Genomic DNA, 17172 nt, shown 5'->3' with positions numbered 1-17172 from the left:
CCTATTCATCACATTAGAGCAGAAACATCAGGGAGTCTTCACTAGCAGTAGGATTTGCCAGAAATAAGGAATAATGCAACTATTCAGACATAATGATTCATTGCCTTCTGTCATGTTAGCGTTCCCAATTGCAGAAACAGTCATGCACCCTAGCCAGTGTTGTTGTTACAATGGAACAGAGTTAGAGTTTGCTAGCTTGTAGTCCTAAAAAATAGAAATGTGATTTCTATGATAAATGCTTAAATAAGGTCTGAGGTTAACACAGGCTTAGGAGAGCTTATACAATTGTTCATTTAGATAATATAAGTCATTTGACATGACTTTAATGAAATATGAAGCCTTTATGTGCTTATTTTGATTACATAAATTCATCAAAATTCACAAAAAGTGATCTTAGCTGATAAAGATTATCTCACAGAACATAACGTATAAGATCTCTTAAGCCTGTGTTAACCACAGGCCTTATTTTCTGCATTTATTTCCCCATAGAGCTCACCAGCTTGTAGTCCTTAAAAAGGAAATGAGTTAGTTCTGGTTCGTTCAGCCATTCCTGTGGGGGAATGAATGGTATTTGGGATAAACACTGAAAATAAGGTCTGAGGTTAATAGACTACAAGCTTATGAGATAATATCACAGTTAACATGGCCTTTATGAATTATGAAGCCTTTATTTTGTTAATGTGATTATGTAAATGATTCAAAATTTACAAAAAGTTAGCTGATAATCTCATAGAATGTAACGTATAAGATCTCCTAAGTCTGTGTTTACCGCAGACCTTATTTTCTGCATATATCCAAAAACCCTCCAAAAACAAATAGGCTTTGACCGACGAGTCATGGTGAAGTTAGTGCCTACAAAAAGACACCATTACTACAATATTTCTCTCTATAGGAGGAACCTGGCTCGGTCCTTGGATGATAGGACAGTCTGATTGGTACTGCACTGATCCGTTGGTAGCCAATAGCTTGTGAATGTGCTGCAGCTGGAGTCATGTCTGCCACCCCGGGCGCTTGAGGGTGCCAGACTGCCTATCATCTCCTATCCTCCATTACGCACACCTGCCTTCCCTTGTCACACGCATCAGCAATATTGGACTCCCCTGGACTCACTCAATCACCTGTTTATTTCCTCCCCTATATTTGTCAGTTCCCCAGCTCTGTTCCCCGCTTCTGCATGAATAGTTTTTTGTCTGTATTACTAGTTTGCTGACGCTGTTCCTGTCTCGTTCCATGTCCGTTCCTCATTAAATGTTTGACTCCCTGTACCTGCTTCGTCTCTCCAGCATCAACTCATGTGACAGCTGACCCTGAAAGGTCACGGTGTTAACATAAAAAGTAAGTGGCAGACATTTCTCCAGCCTTTCCCGTCTTGTACACTGTACATTTTCTCCAGGACCTCTAGACGATTCATGGGGTCCCTGCTTCAACCTTGTGGACTCATCACTTAGTCTGTGCTGTGTGCTGTGATAGTTCCCTCCGGATGTGAGTTCCAGTGGTTTGCACCAGACAGGTGTGACATCTGTCATCATTGTCCCAGTGCTGACATTTACAGCACCCACAGACTAACCCCAGCATACTCCAACAACTGACCCCACTGCCCTCTGGTTAAATGCAAGTGATCAACCTCTTGGGTGAGGCAGCACACGAAGGGTGTGGAAGGATTGCCAAGACGATGGCTGCTCTCCCAGTGCCTGACTGAAAAGGCCCTGTACTGAAGATGATATACTGCTGCTGTACAGCTGCTGCTATGAGCCTTTAGAGAGTGGCATCAACGCTACTTATCCACCTTCCTCATCTGCCTGCATGAACCAGTGATACTCATCGAACTGAGCAATCATCTCACCTCACCTTGGTCAGCAGCACAGCCACTCCAGTGATGGAGAGAGCTCATTTCTCTCGGGCCAGGCCTGAACACAGAGGTAATCAGGATTCCACTGCTCATGTCTGGGCAGGTTGCCTTTGATTTTCTCCAGATGGCTCTGTGTCATTCATTTGCAAGGGAGAGGTTATGTGATGGAACAGCCTAAATGGCATCCTTGGGACGTCCTTACTCTGACGTCACGTCATTGAAGTTGAACTGTAAAAGGTTAAGGTAAGGGTTAGGAAAGGGTTATGATTAAAGGTAGGGGTTACGGTTAGGGATAGGGTTAAGGGTAGGGAAGTCCCAAACATCCCGGATAGCACTAACCGTTATGTAGTAGCAGGAAAGCATGAAGAAAATGTGTTTCCTAACATCACTCAGTTAATAAGCATCCCATCACATCAGGATTGTGATCTGCAGTGAATTTATTCAAGGGTGGTACAAAACTACAATGCAACAGCAAACTATGTCGGATTGATTATACTATCCAAAGGGCAAGCATTGTCCATGGCCAGTACCAGAGAGATGGAATCTCCTATACCATTACTAATGGTGCCTGCCTGGAGAGGGTATTGTACGGTTAATTAGAGGATTGCTGAAAAAGGACATTCTATGGAAGAGCGAGTTGGGGCTTTCTGAAGAGAAGGGCATACTCAATATAATGCACACCCTCCCCGATTACAAGGCTCCTGGGAACTGTTCGAGATTTATATAGATGCAGTTTGATTGCTTGATTGATAGAGAGGGCATACAGTGCATTGTGCATTGACAAAATAGTTTTTTATGATTGCAGCATTTTTGGTCATAAATGGATTCAAGTGTTTCTTCTGGCCTAACGTACAATATGACACATGTCCCCATAATAACAATAGATTGTCTAGTCATGAAAATCATCTTGGGAGATACAATTATGTACAATTATGCAAATGTACTTGCAATGAAACACACTACTCCTCTATTGAAGATTCACCATAACACAGCCAATTCATTCCTACATGTGTACGTACAGGTTAACAATATCTATGTTGCTGGGAGTGGAACATGGGGGATTCCCCCACCTAATTACAGAATAAATATAATCAAAATAGTAGCTAGAGCAGTCCCAAACTGTTGTCTGTGGTACTTCCTTACACAGCCCCAGTCCTCTCAACACCAAAGCTGTTGTAGGTCTGTGTGAGCAGAGGAGGCTCTCCTGTGACACCACAGGGGACAACGTCAAACTTCAAAGCAACCGTCACAGGGTCCAACTCCCCATAGCATGGTCTCCTGACAGGGATGAGGAGACACCCTCGGTATGACTTCCACATTTTTCAGTTAAAATGCACACTTAAATATGAAGGGAGCATCATATTAATTAAGAATTAAGTGCCAAAAATATGTTTTCATGATAATATGGCAGTGTGCACACGCCTCGCTGAAATATTTGGTTGTATGTCATGTCACCACAATGCACAGGTGGCACCTTAATAGTAATGGTTGAAATGGAATTAATTGAATGGTATCAAAGGCATCAAATAATACTCCATTACAGTCATTATTATGAGCCGTCCTCCCTTCACCAGCCTCCTGTTCTACAAGGGACACTTACACAGCGATGAATAATGCATGTGTACAGCTCTCTGCACTTTGGGCAAATGTCAAGATGATGGGACCATGTAGCATTACTCAGCACTGTGTGACGCTGCCAACAGGTCAGGATGCTCTGTTCCAGTGCCAGGTCCCTGGTGTAAGACATTACCACTCTTAGCTTTCACCAAATCTGCTACATTATGAAGCAGATGGACGCACATACGCTCACGCACACACTAACACTCACAAACACGCCTGGGTTAGGTTATGGTTAGGGTGAGGGTTGAGCATGGATGTGGACATGAAAGTAGGGTTAGGATTATATAAGGGATTATTGGAGAAATATTTGACTCATGGTGCAGGAACCCGCTTCCAGGTAGCTCCTGCTCAATTTAACCACTGCAAACAAACACACACCCTCTATGGACAACTGCATGCATATTAATTCTCCTCTTGCACTCTATGTTCTCTGAGAGTCTGTCACTGGGTCTCCTTAGGGGATGACATGAAACATGCAGAGAGAGAGCGAGAGAGAGCAAAATAAAAGGATTGCTAAACTCACATGTAAACTCAGCAAAAAAGAAACATCCTCTCACTGTTAACTGTGTTTATTTTCAGCAAACTTAACATGTGTAAATGTTTGTATGAACATAACAAGATTCAACAACTGAGATATAAACTGAACAAGTTCCACAGACATGTGACTAACAGAAATGGAATAATGTGTCCCTGAACAAAGGGGGGGTCAAAATCAAAAGTAACAGTCAGTATCTGGTGTGGCCACCAGCTGCATTAAGTACTGCAGTGCATCTCCTCCTCATGGACTGCACCAGATTTGCCAGTTCTTGCTGTGAGATGTTACCCCACTCTTCCACCAAGGCACCTGCAAGTTCCCGGGCATTTCTGGGGGGAATTGCCCTAGCCCTCACCCTCCGATCCAACAGGTCCCAGACGTGCTCAATGGGATTGAGATCCGTGCTCTTCGCTGGCCATGGCAGAACACTGACATTCCTGTCTTGCAGGAAATCACACACAGAATGAGCAGTATGTCTGGTTGCATTGTCATGCTGGAGGGTTATGTCAGGATGAGCCTGCAGGAAGGGTCCCACATGAGGGAGGAAGATGTCTTCCCTGTAAAGCACAGCGTTGAGATTGTCTGCAATAACAACAAGCTCAGTCCGATGATGCTGTGACACACCGCCCCAGACCAAGATGGACCCTCCACCTCCAAATCGGATCCCGCTCCAGAGTACAGGCCTCTATGTAATGCTCATTCCTTTGATGATAAAGGCGAATCCGACCATCACCCCTGATGAGACAAAACCGCAACTCATCAGTGAAAGACACTTTTTGTGTCTGGTCCAGCGATGGTGGGTTTGTGCCCATAAGCAACATTGTTGCCGGTGATGTTTGGTGAGGACCTGCCTTACCACAGGCCTACAAGCCCTCAGTCCTGCATCTCTCAGCCTATTGCGGACAGTCTGAACACTGATGGAGGGATTGTGCATTCCTGGTGTAACTCGGGCAGATGTTGCCATCCTGTACCTGTCCCGCGGGTGTGATGTTCGAATGTACCGATCCTGTGCAGGTGTTGTTACACGTGGTCTGCCACTGCGAGGACGATCAGCTATCCGTCCTGTCTTCCTGTAGCGCTGTCTTAGGCGTCTCACAGTATGGACATTGCCATTTATTGCCCTGGCCACATCTGCAGTCCTCATGCCTCCTTGCAGCATGCCTAAGGCATGTTCACGCAGATGAGTCAGTAGAAAGACCTCTTTGGTGTCCTAAGTTTTCATAAATGTGACCTTAATTGACTACCGTCTGTAAGCTGTTCGTATCATAACGACCGTTCCACAGGTACATGTTCATTAATTGTTTATGGTTCATTGAACAAGCATGGGAAACAGTGTTTTAAACCATTTACAATGAAGATCTGTGAAGTTATTTGAATTATTATGAATTATCATTGAAAGACACGGCCCTTTTCTGCTGAGTTTATATAGATAGAGAGAGAGAGAGAGAGAGAGAGAGAGAGAGAGAGAGAGAGAGAGAGAGAGAGAGAGAGAGAGACAGACAGCAGTGCCAATGGCCCATGATGCATGCCATTCCAACACTATGGTCAGAGCAGAATGCCACAATGCTGCTTCAGTATCTAGGACACACAACCACAGGCGTAGCCCACCCTTATAGCTGGCACACTATCTGGGGTCTGTCAGCAAGACAAGTGTGACGGTCTCATTCCTCCATCTCTTCCATGGACGGAACAGCTCACACGGTGCCCTGACACACAGCTCTCTCCCCACTCATCACATTCAGAGGGGACAATTAGCTGAAGTCTGGTGAATCTGGTGATCATCTAATTACTACTGGCACCACCATCTATCTCGTTAACTGAAGAACTGTGTCCATTACTCAGCTGGTGGTTTGTCCCCAACCTTAAGAGTTAGAGTGGAACTTTTAATATTGGTTAAGGTGGTATTGTAAGGAAACATACTTCTGTCTGTCTCTCAGTACCCTGTTCTCATTGGCAGTCAGAGGAGGACTGATTGTGAGTTGTGATCTGAGCTCGTGACTCCACTCATTTTGAATGTACATTGCGACGCACCCTGTCTATGGCCCCTTGTCGACATAGATGAGGTCATTGCTAATTGATGCCATGATAGAGCTGCAGACTCAACTCATCCAATTAACACATCACTCCAATAATTGATTGGGCTGAAACAGCCCATGGGCAGACATGGTCAAATGAAAGTTGTGCTCAGAACATCTTCCAGCAGAATTTTCTGCTTTGGTCCTAATAAAACACAAGGTCTCCCTGTCTCTCATTTCTCAGCACATTATAGCAGAACAGTCATCAAATATTAAGACATGAATAGGCATTTAATTTATCTGTCAGGCACCAAGGTCTCATCAAATGTCACTGTTCCCTGTTTATTTATCCTTTCTCTTCCTGGTCCCTTCGATAATCTTAGTTATGCTGTCCTCTAGAGCACAGGGCAGAGGTTCAAAAAAGCACTGAAGCTAAAACAGATGGAGAGAGCCCTGGGGTGTTTTAGTACCCAGGATGCTGTTTAGGATGGATCGTGTGCCCTGGAGGGCGTGTGTGTGTGTATGCATGTGTGTGTCCTGCAGAGACTGGAAGGCTGTGACGGATTATATTAGGCGCTCAGAACACAGGACGAAGATGAAAACTGTAATATTCATAGACAACAACAGAGACAGTAAAGCACAGACCTCTAATAAAACACTGACAGTTACTTCACACGTATCCCCAAGTCCCAACACACAAATCCCCTACCTACATGAGAGCTGCCTGCCAGGCAGCATGAGTCATCTCAATGTGCATAATCTATTCATTTCCCCCAAGTCGTCCCAATAATCTGCTGAACTCTATTAGCTCTTTCAGATCGCTGCTGTGTCGTGGTGTGAACTGAGCCTTAGCCATTCTGGTCTAGATACCACACAGTACACACTCCTCCCTCAAAAAGCAACCTCCCTCCCTGTCCTCCCCACTCCTTCTCGGAGCCTCATCCAATAGGAACGCCACAGGAAAGCATCCTCGGCTTCATCCCAGACTCAGTGGGACACGGGCTGTAACCTGACAGCAAACACAGAATAAGCTCCATGCTGATTTGCATAGGAAAAACACATGAAATTGACTTCTTCAAAAAGCAATTTGCAAATAAGATACACATTCAGCAGATGATATACTGAATGTCTCTCTGCGTAGCTATTTCATTACCAGCAGTGTCTTGTATTTTTTTTTTTAACCAATATTCAGAACATGGAGAAAATTAAAGAGAGTGGCTTCCCTGGTGGCTTTGTAGAACAGTTAGACAGTTATAAATCAAGTCAACATTTAGACTGCAGAGGAGAGAAAGGAGAATGGGTATCTGAAAAAGGAGAACTGGACATCATCAATAAACTGAAGAAAGTCCCAAAATTCACTTTTAGGTATTCACTTAACATCAATTAGTAAAAATAAACAATACAAATGAATTGTCTAGTCAAGCACAGGCGTGAATCCAACCACCAGCCTAGCATAAAATGTTTGACGTGTCTCTTAGTTTGTTTTCATAACCTTTTGATTGCTCACATCAGGCCTAAAATAATGCATTTCCAATATACTGTATCAGTAGTAGTTTTGCTGGATGCTGGTTAATCCTCTCTAATGCCTGCAATCCCGGTCAATCCCCGTAGCTCCAACAGCTGTGTGACTGTGGCTGCCAGATTAGAGCACTACCCATGGAGTGGCAACACACTGATGCATAGCAGCCCCTGCTGGAGCACAGTTCATATCAGCCCCGCGGTGTCAGTGATACTGCATAAACATATTTTCCCCTCCTGGGCGAATGTTTAATGAGTATTTCAATTCAGAGGTTCACCTCTCCAGAAAACACACAAAAACAAAACAACAAATAATAGAAAATGTGTAGAACAACAGACATTGAGGTAGACAAGTCTTTAGATGTACGGTACAGAGGATGAGTATTAAACTATCACTAAGGACTAATATACATACATAATCAGCTATAAATATCAAGTATATGGCCAAAGAGACATTTAGTTGGTCTAGGTTGGAAATAGTTAACTTTACTGAAAAATATAAATGCAACATGCAACAATTTCAAAGGTTTTACTGAGTTACAGTTCATATCAGGAAATCAGTCACTAGAAATAAATAAATGAGGCGTTAATCTATGGATTTCACATGACTGGGAATATAGAAACCTTAAAAAAAAGTGGATCAGAAAACCATTCAGTATCTGGTGTGACCTCTCCTTCACATAGAGTTGATCAGATTGTGGTCTGTGGAATGTTGTCCCCCTTCTCTTCAATGGCTGTGCGAAGTTGCTGGATATTGACGGGAACTGGAACACGATGTTGTACACGTCGATCCAGAGCATCCCAAACATGCTCAATGGGTGACATGTCTGGTGAGTATGCAGAGTATGCAGGTGAGTATGCAGGTGAGTATGCAGCTTCCAGTATTTGTGTACAGATCCTTGCAACATGGGGCTGTGCATTGTCATTCTGAAACATGAGATGATGGCGGTGGATGAATGGCACGACAATGAGCCTCAGGAACTCGAATGCACAGAGACACCATGACAAGTTGCTATTGATAAAATGCAATTATGTTCGTTGTCTGTAGCTTATACCATAACCCCACCGCCACCATGGGCCACTATTTTCACAACGGTGACATCAGCAAACTGCTCGCCCACACGACGGCATACACGTGGTCTGTGGTTGTGAGGGCAGTTGGACATACTGCCAAATTATCTAAAATGACGTTGGATGCAGCTTATGGTAGAGAAATGAACATTCAATATTCTAGCTCTGGTGGACATTCCTGCAGTCAGCATGCCAATTGCACGCTCCCTCAAAACTTGAGACATCTGTGGCATTGTGTTGTGTGACAAAACTGCACATTTTAGAGTGGCCTTTTATTGTCCCCAGCACAAAGTGCACCTGTGTAATGACCATGCTGTTTAATCAGCTTCTTGATATGCCACACCTGTCAGGTGGATGGATTATCTTGGCAAAAGAGAAATGCTCACTTACAGGGATGTAAACAAATTTGTGCACAAAATTTGAGAGAAATAAGCTTTTTGTGTGTATGGAACATTTCTGTGATGTTTTATTTCAGCTCATGATACATGGGACCAACACTTTATATGGCATGTTTAATATTTTTGTTCAGTGTAGGGATAGACAAAGTCCCTCATAGCTATTACTGTGTATTTCTTGGTTGTGCTGCCACCCTGTGTCCTTAGTTGACAACTGTATACAGTACATTACCTAGCTTTAGATGGACCTCAATTCAATTTATTAAGTGATTATTTGAGAAATAGCGACCATTTCTATTATTGGTCTACATGTCCCTGAACAATTAACATTCATTAGCCTCCTAAGAACAATGCTCACAAGCTTACATTCTGACTATATTGATAAAAGTCACCTTGTCCGAGAGAGATTTTTATGGTTATCAAAACGTCACGCCAGGGTAAGCCTACACAAAACACAGCCCTTATTTGAAGTGTTTATAAAATTTCCTATGGGAAAAATTTGCGGTGGAAAAAATACTGGAACCATTTCTCTTTTTGACCGCTAGGTTTTATGGGTGTTATGACACCTCCACTGCGGCGCTCTATTCCAAAAGGTAGGTTTAACAGAGCAAGTGAAACGTGATCATACAGATCACCCATATATTGCCAATAATGCTATTTAGGCCTATATAGGATTTGTAAAGTCATCAACAGCTATTGTTTTAATTCAACTAAAATAGACAATACCTAGTTCTAGGGTTTCAAGCTCTGATTGATTACAAATTAATAATTTATATTTATTCACATCTCAATCTCAACCAAAAATCAAATCAAACGTCATTTAAAGTTTGATTTAATTTAGTCCTATTCTTTAACTGATCTTTTTGATTGAGATGGAGATGTGAAGCCAACATATCAATTATTAATTTGTAGACAAACTGGAAATAAAGACCGACTAAGTCAGTGGCACAGATGGAACTATCCAAACAGATAGCTTTTGTTGGCACAAAAAAACAAACACTGAAAGGGTTTTGAAACTCTTCTGCCACCTAGTGGATAATAGCTATACACACAGTTTCACTTGGAAGTGGTTTGGATCCCAATCATTACAAAATTACAGATAGAAAATGAAGCCAGGGAGGCAGTCAAATCTAAGATTTTCAATGAATTCTGAGTGTGAGACAGTTCTGAATTTCCTCTGATAATCACGTATTGACCGTCAGACACATTTGACCTGGTCTGGAAGCACTAATATAAATGATGTCGAGGTCATTTCAGAATGAAAACACCAAAAATGCTTGATATTAAAGATCGTTTTATTCACAATAGAAGTGTAACAAATATAGTTTATGAAACATTTTGCCGTTTAATATCATTTAAGCTCATAAGAGTTATATAAATGTATAATGGCATATTTGCCAGAATGGAATATTTACATTTCAATAACAAACCACACACACAAAAACAGAACAGAACAATTCCTCACAAAATTAAACTTGCATATAAACCAAAATAAACTATGTGCAATGGAATGATTATCAGCATTATTGTACCATTTACATTTGAGGTTGTTTCACAAAACCATTAACAAGAGATTCACAAATAAAAGGCATTGTAATGTGAGAGATCATCAACACAATATTCAACCACAAAGTCAATTTGAAATGAACAGCACGTCTTTTAGTCTGCATATCTGAAACAATGATGAAAGGAAATGGTTCATATGTCATGTGTTAGCATTTTACAGCGACTTGAAGTTTCTCAGTATCACTACGAGTAATCTCTGCTGCTCCCTAAAGCTGCAACAGTCAGGAGAACCACTTAGGCTCTCCGACAGTGCAGAGATGGTGAATGCAGCAATTTCATATCTACAGTGTATCACAGTGTATAGTAACGCTCTTCCCTGGAGCCGGAAAGGATACCGAACTGAACTAGGTAGTAGGGATGTCAGCCTACATGGATATCACAGTTTCTCTCATTAACATTGCTTCCTCCAGTAAGGTAAACAGGTATTATTATGATGTCTTAGAGAATGCTGTAGAAAGCAGAGTTTGGCTCCAGTAGTGCGCTGATATCAGCTTCTCAAACCTCTTGTCTGGTCTATCCTCTAATGTAAGAAAATGACTTCAACCATGACAAAGGCCCTTCTTCGAGACCTCCTGATCCTACCCCGTTTATTTCCCAATAAGATGTACTGTATGTAGACATCAGTGGCCCCTGACTATGAAAGATGTACACTACAGAAGAACAGGACCACGAGACCTAGTTTGATACAAATCCGCTCCCCTTTATGATGAGACAACAGAGTGGTTTGATGGGTCCTGTGGTCACCTGAAAATCAATTTCTGAGTGTCCATAAGCTTCCATGTTCATAAGTGTGTTGGAGCGTGTGAGTGTGTAGTGTGTACTTCTGAATACGATATGCATGTACAGTGTGACCACTTCGATGTATTTATCATCTTGTCTTTATACAGTATTCAGCATGTATGTATGTATGTATGTTCATATGTGAGTGTATGCCATCAGTGTAGTGGACATACAACCTTCCTTGCATCTTCTCATTGCATTTCAACACAACTAAACAACTCCTCTTTGTGCTTCCTCTTCTTCTGAACTGACTAACAGCTTCCTCTGATTGGTACCACCAGAGCCATATATTTTAGAGAGTTGGGCAAACTACGAATTTGGAATATTTCTTATCCTAGACATTCAGTTACATATCATTATTTAAATCTTCCCTATGTAACATAAATAGGGAACTAACATGGCTGCCATAGAATGTTGGGGTGTCATGTAAATGCCTCATAATGCAGGAACCTCAATGTCCCACCTCTTTAAATAGATTGCTCTGGGTACCACGACACATTGTTTCAGCATTTTGTGCTGTCCAGAAAGAAAGGAACAAAAAAGACATCTCAACAAACAAATTTAGAACAACAAAAGGTAAAATAATCTTCAGTTCACATTTGATGGTACATTCATACGATGCATTCGTTACATATGATTGACTCCCAAATTCTTGGTCGGATTCTGCCCTTGTCTCCCTCCCGTCTCCCAAATAATCCACCTAAACAACAACACAGGGCCCATTCTCTCCACAGTGCAACCAAGGTGCCTGATGCCAAACCTTCCTTCCTATGTACTATGGAATAAATTAACAGCAAAGCAACTATTTTACATCACATGGATTAATGTCTCTACCACCTGTAATAAAGGAACAAACAAACAACCAAAGCACATGTCAACTTTGTCAATTGAAAAACAAAGGAACATGATGATGGGGGGTGGGGGACTAGGCTGAATGAATTGATGACATGTTGGTAGAAGGAATTAACTCTACTGTCCACACGTTCCATACTTAAGGAGGAAGGGAACAGATAGATAGTCAACATTTCTACTTCTTTAAAAACAGAGGTTGTTCTCAGTGCAGGTCTTTTCCCGTCAAGGTACTTCATCTCCTTTAATACTCTATGTTGACCTGCTACACTCATCTGACTGGACTGGTGTATTACTGGTGTTCAACACCAGATGTCAGTGTGGTAGAGGAGGTGACAAAGCACTCAATCAACCATGCCATCTGAACAATGATGGTACCTACCTACCGGTTTAAATTAAAAACCTTGCCATTTGCCTGAACTGCTTATTTGATAGACCATATTAGACTGAAAGGCACTAGTTAAGATTTGACTATCAAGCAGGTGAGAACCAAGCTCTGGGTCTTAAACAGAAATCCACCTAAATGGTCCATTGTTAAAGTGTGACTAAAATCATACTTACGATAAGAACGACACAAATGTGATATGTTGATTGACATTGATCTATTGTCAGTCACACCCACAAACACATACCTCAAATGGTGGAAAGAACGAAAGAAAATAAATGACAAAGCTTTCTTCAAATCAGTATGGCTTTTTTTGGAGTGACGGCAAATCTTACAGCGCAGTGTCCTGTTCTCCTCACAGAGGAGGGTAGATTTACAGCACTGGGAGGGGGGAGCATGCAGACTATCTTTACAAGATGACAAGAGGAGAACTCTTGGATGAGGTGGTTCCTCCCAGTCCCCAGTAGGGGGCAGTCTGGCTCTGGAGAGGCAGGCAGCCGGTCCGGTTCCATCTGGTCTGGTCAGGGACTCCAAAACAGGAGAGTCCAGTCTGCCTGGGTGAGCTCCACCCATGGTGGGGGAGGAGTAAGAGACAGCCCCGCCCACTGCTCAGAAGGGGAGGGGGTAGAGGAGTTTGGTGGTGGGAGGGGTCAGGGGGTGATCCAGGAGGACCACTCTACTCCAGCTGGCTGGGCTTGTCTGTCATCTCCTTCCTAATGACAGGGAGGGGGTGGGCCTCGGTGTTGAACACCCAGTGCTCCAAGGGAAGATGGTCATCATCAGAGAAGAGCAGGTACAGGTATCTGAGAGAGAGAGAGAGAGAGAGAGAGAGAGAGACTCAACTTAGCTCAAACACTCATATGTGATCAACAAAACATGAGGACCTCAGACCGACCACTTATTTAAACCAACAACCTCAAGTCCTAGTTGAGTTCTGACTGATGCAATCATGGACAACATCTACTAGATGTCTGAGAGTGTCCGAGACGGTGGTGGGCCAGGGGTGGTCTCACGAAGACACGTCCCAAAACCAACTCAGGGAACAACCAGTTCAGGAGCTCTCCCATGCCAATATTTCCCTGCCAAGCTTGGGGAGAGCCAAGCCAACAATGCAAATCAATGAATAAATAAAAATGACAAAAGACTAAACAATTTCTGTTTCCTTTGGCAGAAAACAGCAGCTTGGTCACCGCATGCCAAAAGCTATCGCACTCGGCATTAAGTTTTTGCGAGTGAACCGGTCGCAAATCAAAAGTTGATTCCAGAACCAACGGTTGGGGGACGAGTGGAGGTGGATCTATACCCTACACGTCCTTAATCAGGTACAGAGGTGACAATTGTTGGAACCGGATTCCGCCATGCCCACCCCGAGTCCCCACGGTGACCTTGCGGACACCACTCCATGTTCAGAGAGAGAGATTCAAAGACTCAATCATGGACACTCGTGACAGTTGTGGCTGCTTCACATGATGTATTGTTGTCTCTACCTTCTTGCCTTCATACTGTTGTCTGTGCCCAATGATGATGTACCATGTTTTGTGCTGCTGCCATGTAGTGTCGCTGCCATGCTGTGTTGTCATGCGTTGCTACCATGCTGTGTTGTCATGCGTTGCTACCATGCTGTGTTGTCATGCGTTGCTACCATGCTGTGTTGTCATGCGTTGCTACCATGCTGTGTTGTCATGCGTTGCTACCATGCTGTGTTGTCATGCGTTGCTACCATGCTATGTTGTTGTTTTAAGTCTCTCTTTATGTAGTGTTGTGGTGTCTCTTGTCGTGATGTGTGTTTTGTCCTATATTTATTTATTTAATTAATTGAGGCCTTTTGCCTTTGGTGGGCCGTCATTGTAAATAAGAATTTGTTCTTAACTGCCTTGCCTCGTTAAATAAAGATGAAATCAAAATAAATAAAGATGGAGAATGAGACTGAGTGAGAGAGAAAGGAGAGGTGGCTCCAGATGTTACAGAGAGGGATGATTAAAGGCCGTGGGTGGGAGAGTCCAGGCACTCCTCCCAACAGTTAAACCACACCTGACCTACCAGATCAAGAAACAGCTAGGGGGAGGAACATTGAGTCCATCACAGTCAGTGAGCTCCCAGTGTTCTCAGAACTCAAGTGATTACTCAAAACTCAAAGCCCCATTGCACTACACTAGGAATGATGAATAAAAGTAAAATAACTCATTAAGTCACAGCATAGCATCCCTCGTTAACAGTGTCTCGTGTCCTAATACTGGGAACAAAGTGAACATCGGGAGGGCTTTTGGTCCCCTTCATGTTGACAAGTGCTTAGCTTTTGATCTGGGGGAACATGTTAATGCAGTAGACCACGGCAACAAGCCCACAGCACAGTCCACCTCTCTGGGAAGGAACGGGAGGAGACAGCAAAGCAAACAGCCAGATATGCACTGTTGTCAGAGTCATCATTACTAATGTGACCTCACTCTAAGAGAGGAAGGAGGAGGACCCTGGCTATGAGGCAGAAATAAATGGAGAAAGGGAAGAGAGAGAGGAGAAAGGAGAGGGGAGACAGGAAGAGAGGGTGAGAGAGGTAAAGAGAAGCAGAAAAAAATGGAGTGGAAGAAAGTAGGGAGTGAGGGAGAGCCAGTGTCTAATAGATGGATTTTGCAAGCATCAGTAAACGAGACATTTTGGGAGGCCTGGGATCTGGAGACCCTATTCGCCAAATTGCATCACTTTCCACCACCATTAAATACTACAGACGTTTGAACGGCTCTATTAAGCGGTGGGACTCACACAGCGTTTCATAGCAGCATCAGTCAGAGAGGCAGATTAGCCCGGGGGTTTGACCACAAAAGGAAAATAAACACTAACATCAAAGTGCTGCACAGTTATTAAATGCACAGGAGGGTGAAAACATATTTCACTTTTCTGTCAAGCAAGTCTCCCTCCCTCACTTAGCCTCTTATCCTTACTCTAGCCCAACCTTGAACCTATCATCTTTTCCTCTCTCCCCGGGTCCCCCCTTTCCATCTCTCTCTTCATCTTCCTACCCCTCTTTCCCTTTCTTTCTCTCCCTCTCTCCTGCATGCAGCTTGTTGTTATCTCACTGTGTCATGGTGACGTGGCTGTGGCTACCGTACCTAGCCCCGGGGCAGAGCAGTGCCAAGCAGGGGAGGGACACAGAGCAGAGCGGGGACACAAAGAAGAGCAGGGACACAGAGCCCATGACCTCTCTATAAGGTCACACCAGAGTGCTGTGACAAGGTTCCAACAAGAGGGGAGCAAAACAACACCACTGACTCTAAATAGAAACAAAACAACACCACAGACACTCAATAGAAACAAAACAACACCACTGACACTCAATAGAAACATAACAACACCACTGACCCACAATAGAAACAGAACAACACCACTGACCCTCAATAGAATCAAAACAACACCACTGACCCTCAATAGAAACAGAACAACACCACTGACACTCAATAGAATCAAAACAACACCACTGACCCTCAATAGAAACAGAACAACACCACTGACACTCAATAGAAACAAAACAACACCACTGATCCTCAATAGAAACAAAACAATACCACTGACCCTCAATAGAAACAAAATACCACCACTGACCCGCAATAGAAACAAAACAACACCACTGACCCTCAATAGAAACAAAACAACACCACTGACCCTCAATAGAAACAAAACACCACTGACCCTCAATAGAAACAAAACACCACTGATCCTCAATAGAAACAAAACAACACCACTGACCCTCAATAGAAACAAAACACCACTGACCCGCAATAGAAACAAAACACCACTGATCCTCAATAGAAACAAAACAACACCACTGACCCTCAATAGAAACAAAACACCACTGACCCGCAATAGAAACAAAACAACACCACTGACCCTCAATAGAAACAAAACAACACCACTGATCCTCAATAGAAACAAAACAACAATAGAAACACCACTGACCCTCAAAAACACACCACTGACCCTCAATAGAAACAAAACACCACTGACCCTCAATAGAAACAAAACAACACCACTGACCCTCAATAGAAACAAAACACCACTGACCCTCAATAGAAACAAAACACCACTGATCCTCAATAGAAACAAAACAACACCAATGACACTTAACAGAACCCATAGAGAGGGGGGTTAATGCTCTCTCAGACCAGGATTAGACTGTAAAAAAGACAGAGATCCATCTATACACCATTCTATAGTCCATCTACTCCTCAGCATTCTGCTCTTATCAATGGTGAAAGTGGAGAGGAGACAGAGAGAAATTGAATTGAGAGGGGGGGGGTATAATGGGCTCAGTAAAAGCGCTCTGTCTGTCTGCCTGCCTGCCGCCGCCTCCTCCTCTTATCTATCTCTGTGTGTGACTGCTGCTATCTCTGAGAAGACTGCTGAGGTCCCTGTAGTCCACAGCACACTGCCTGCCTGTCTGTCTGAGCCGGCCGTGACAATACAATACACCCAGGACGTCAGTAGTTTCTCCTCAGAGGCCCGCAGGCACAGCACAGACAGAGGTAGAGTACTCAGTGGTGGAAGGACATTTTTCTACTCCTGATCTGTTTTGAAGTGTTCAAACAAACTGAATGTCA

General features: G+C 43.2%; 1 protein-coding gene across 1 annotated transcript in view; it reads right to left on the bottom strand.

Annotated features, from left to right (window-relative positions):
• Nucleotides 1-10280: 10280 nt before the first annotated feature.
• man1a1 (mannosidase, alpha, class 1A, member 1) overlaps nt 10281-17172 on the bottom strand; it is a 202888-nt gene continuing 195996 nt past the window's right edge. The window contains exon 12 of the mRNA XM_029631305.2: nt 10281-13386. Within this exon, the coding sequence (XP_029487165.1) occupies nt 13260-13386 (127 nt within the window). The 3' untranslated portion in view covers nt 10281-13259. The remainder of the gene's footprint in view (nt 13387-17172) is intronic.

The sequence above is a fragment of the Oncorhynchus nerka genome, linkage group LG24 (genome assembly GCF_034236695.1).
Source record: "Oncorhynchus nerka isolate Pitt River linkage group LG24, Oner_Uvic_2.0, whole genome shotgun sequence".
NCBI lineage: Eukaryota > Metazoa > Chordata > Actinopteri > Salmoniformes > Salmonidae > Oncorhynchus > Oncorhynchus nerka.
Note: the sequence above shows the minus strand (reverse complement) of the source record. Positions and strands in the feature narration are given on the sequence as shown.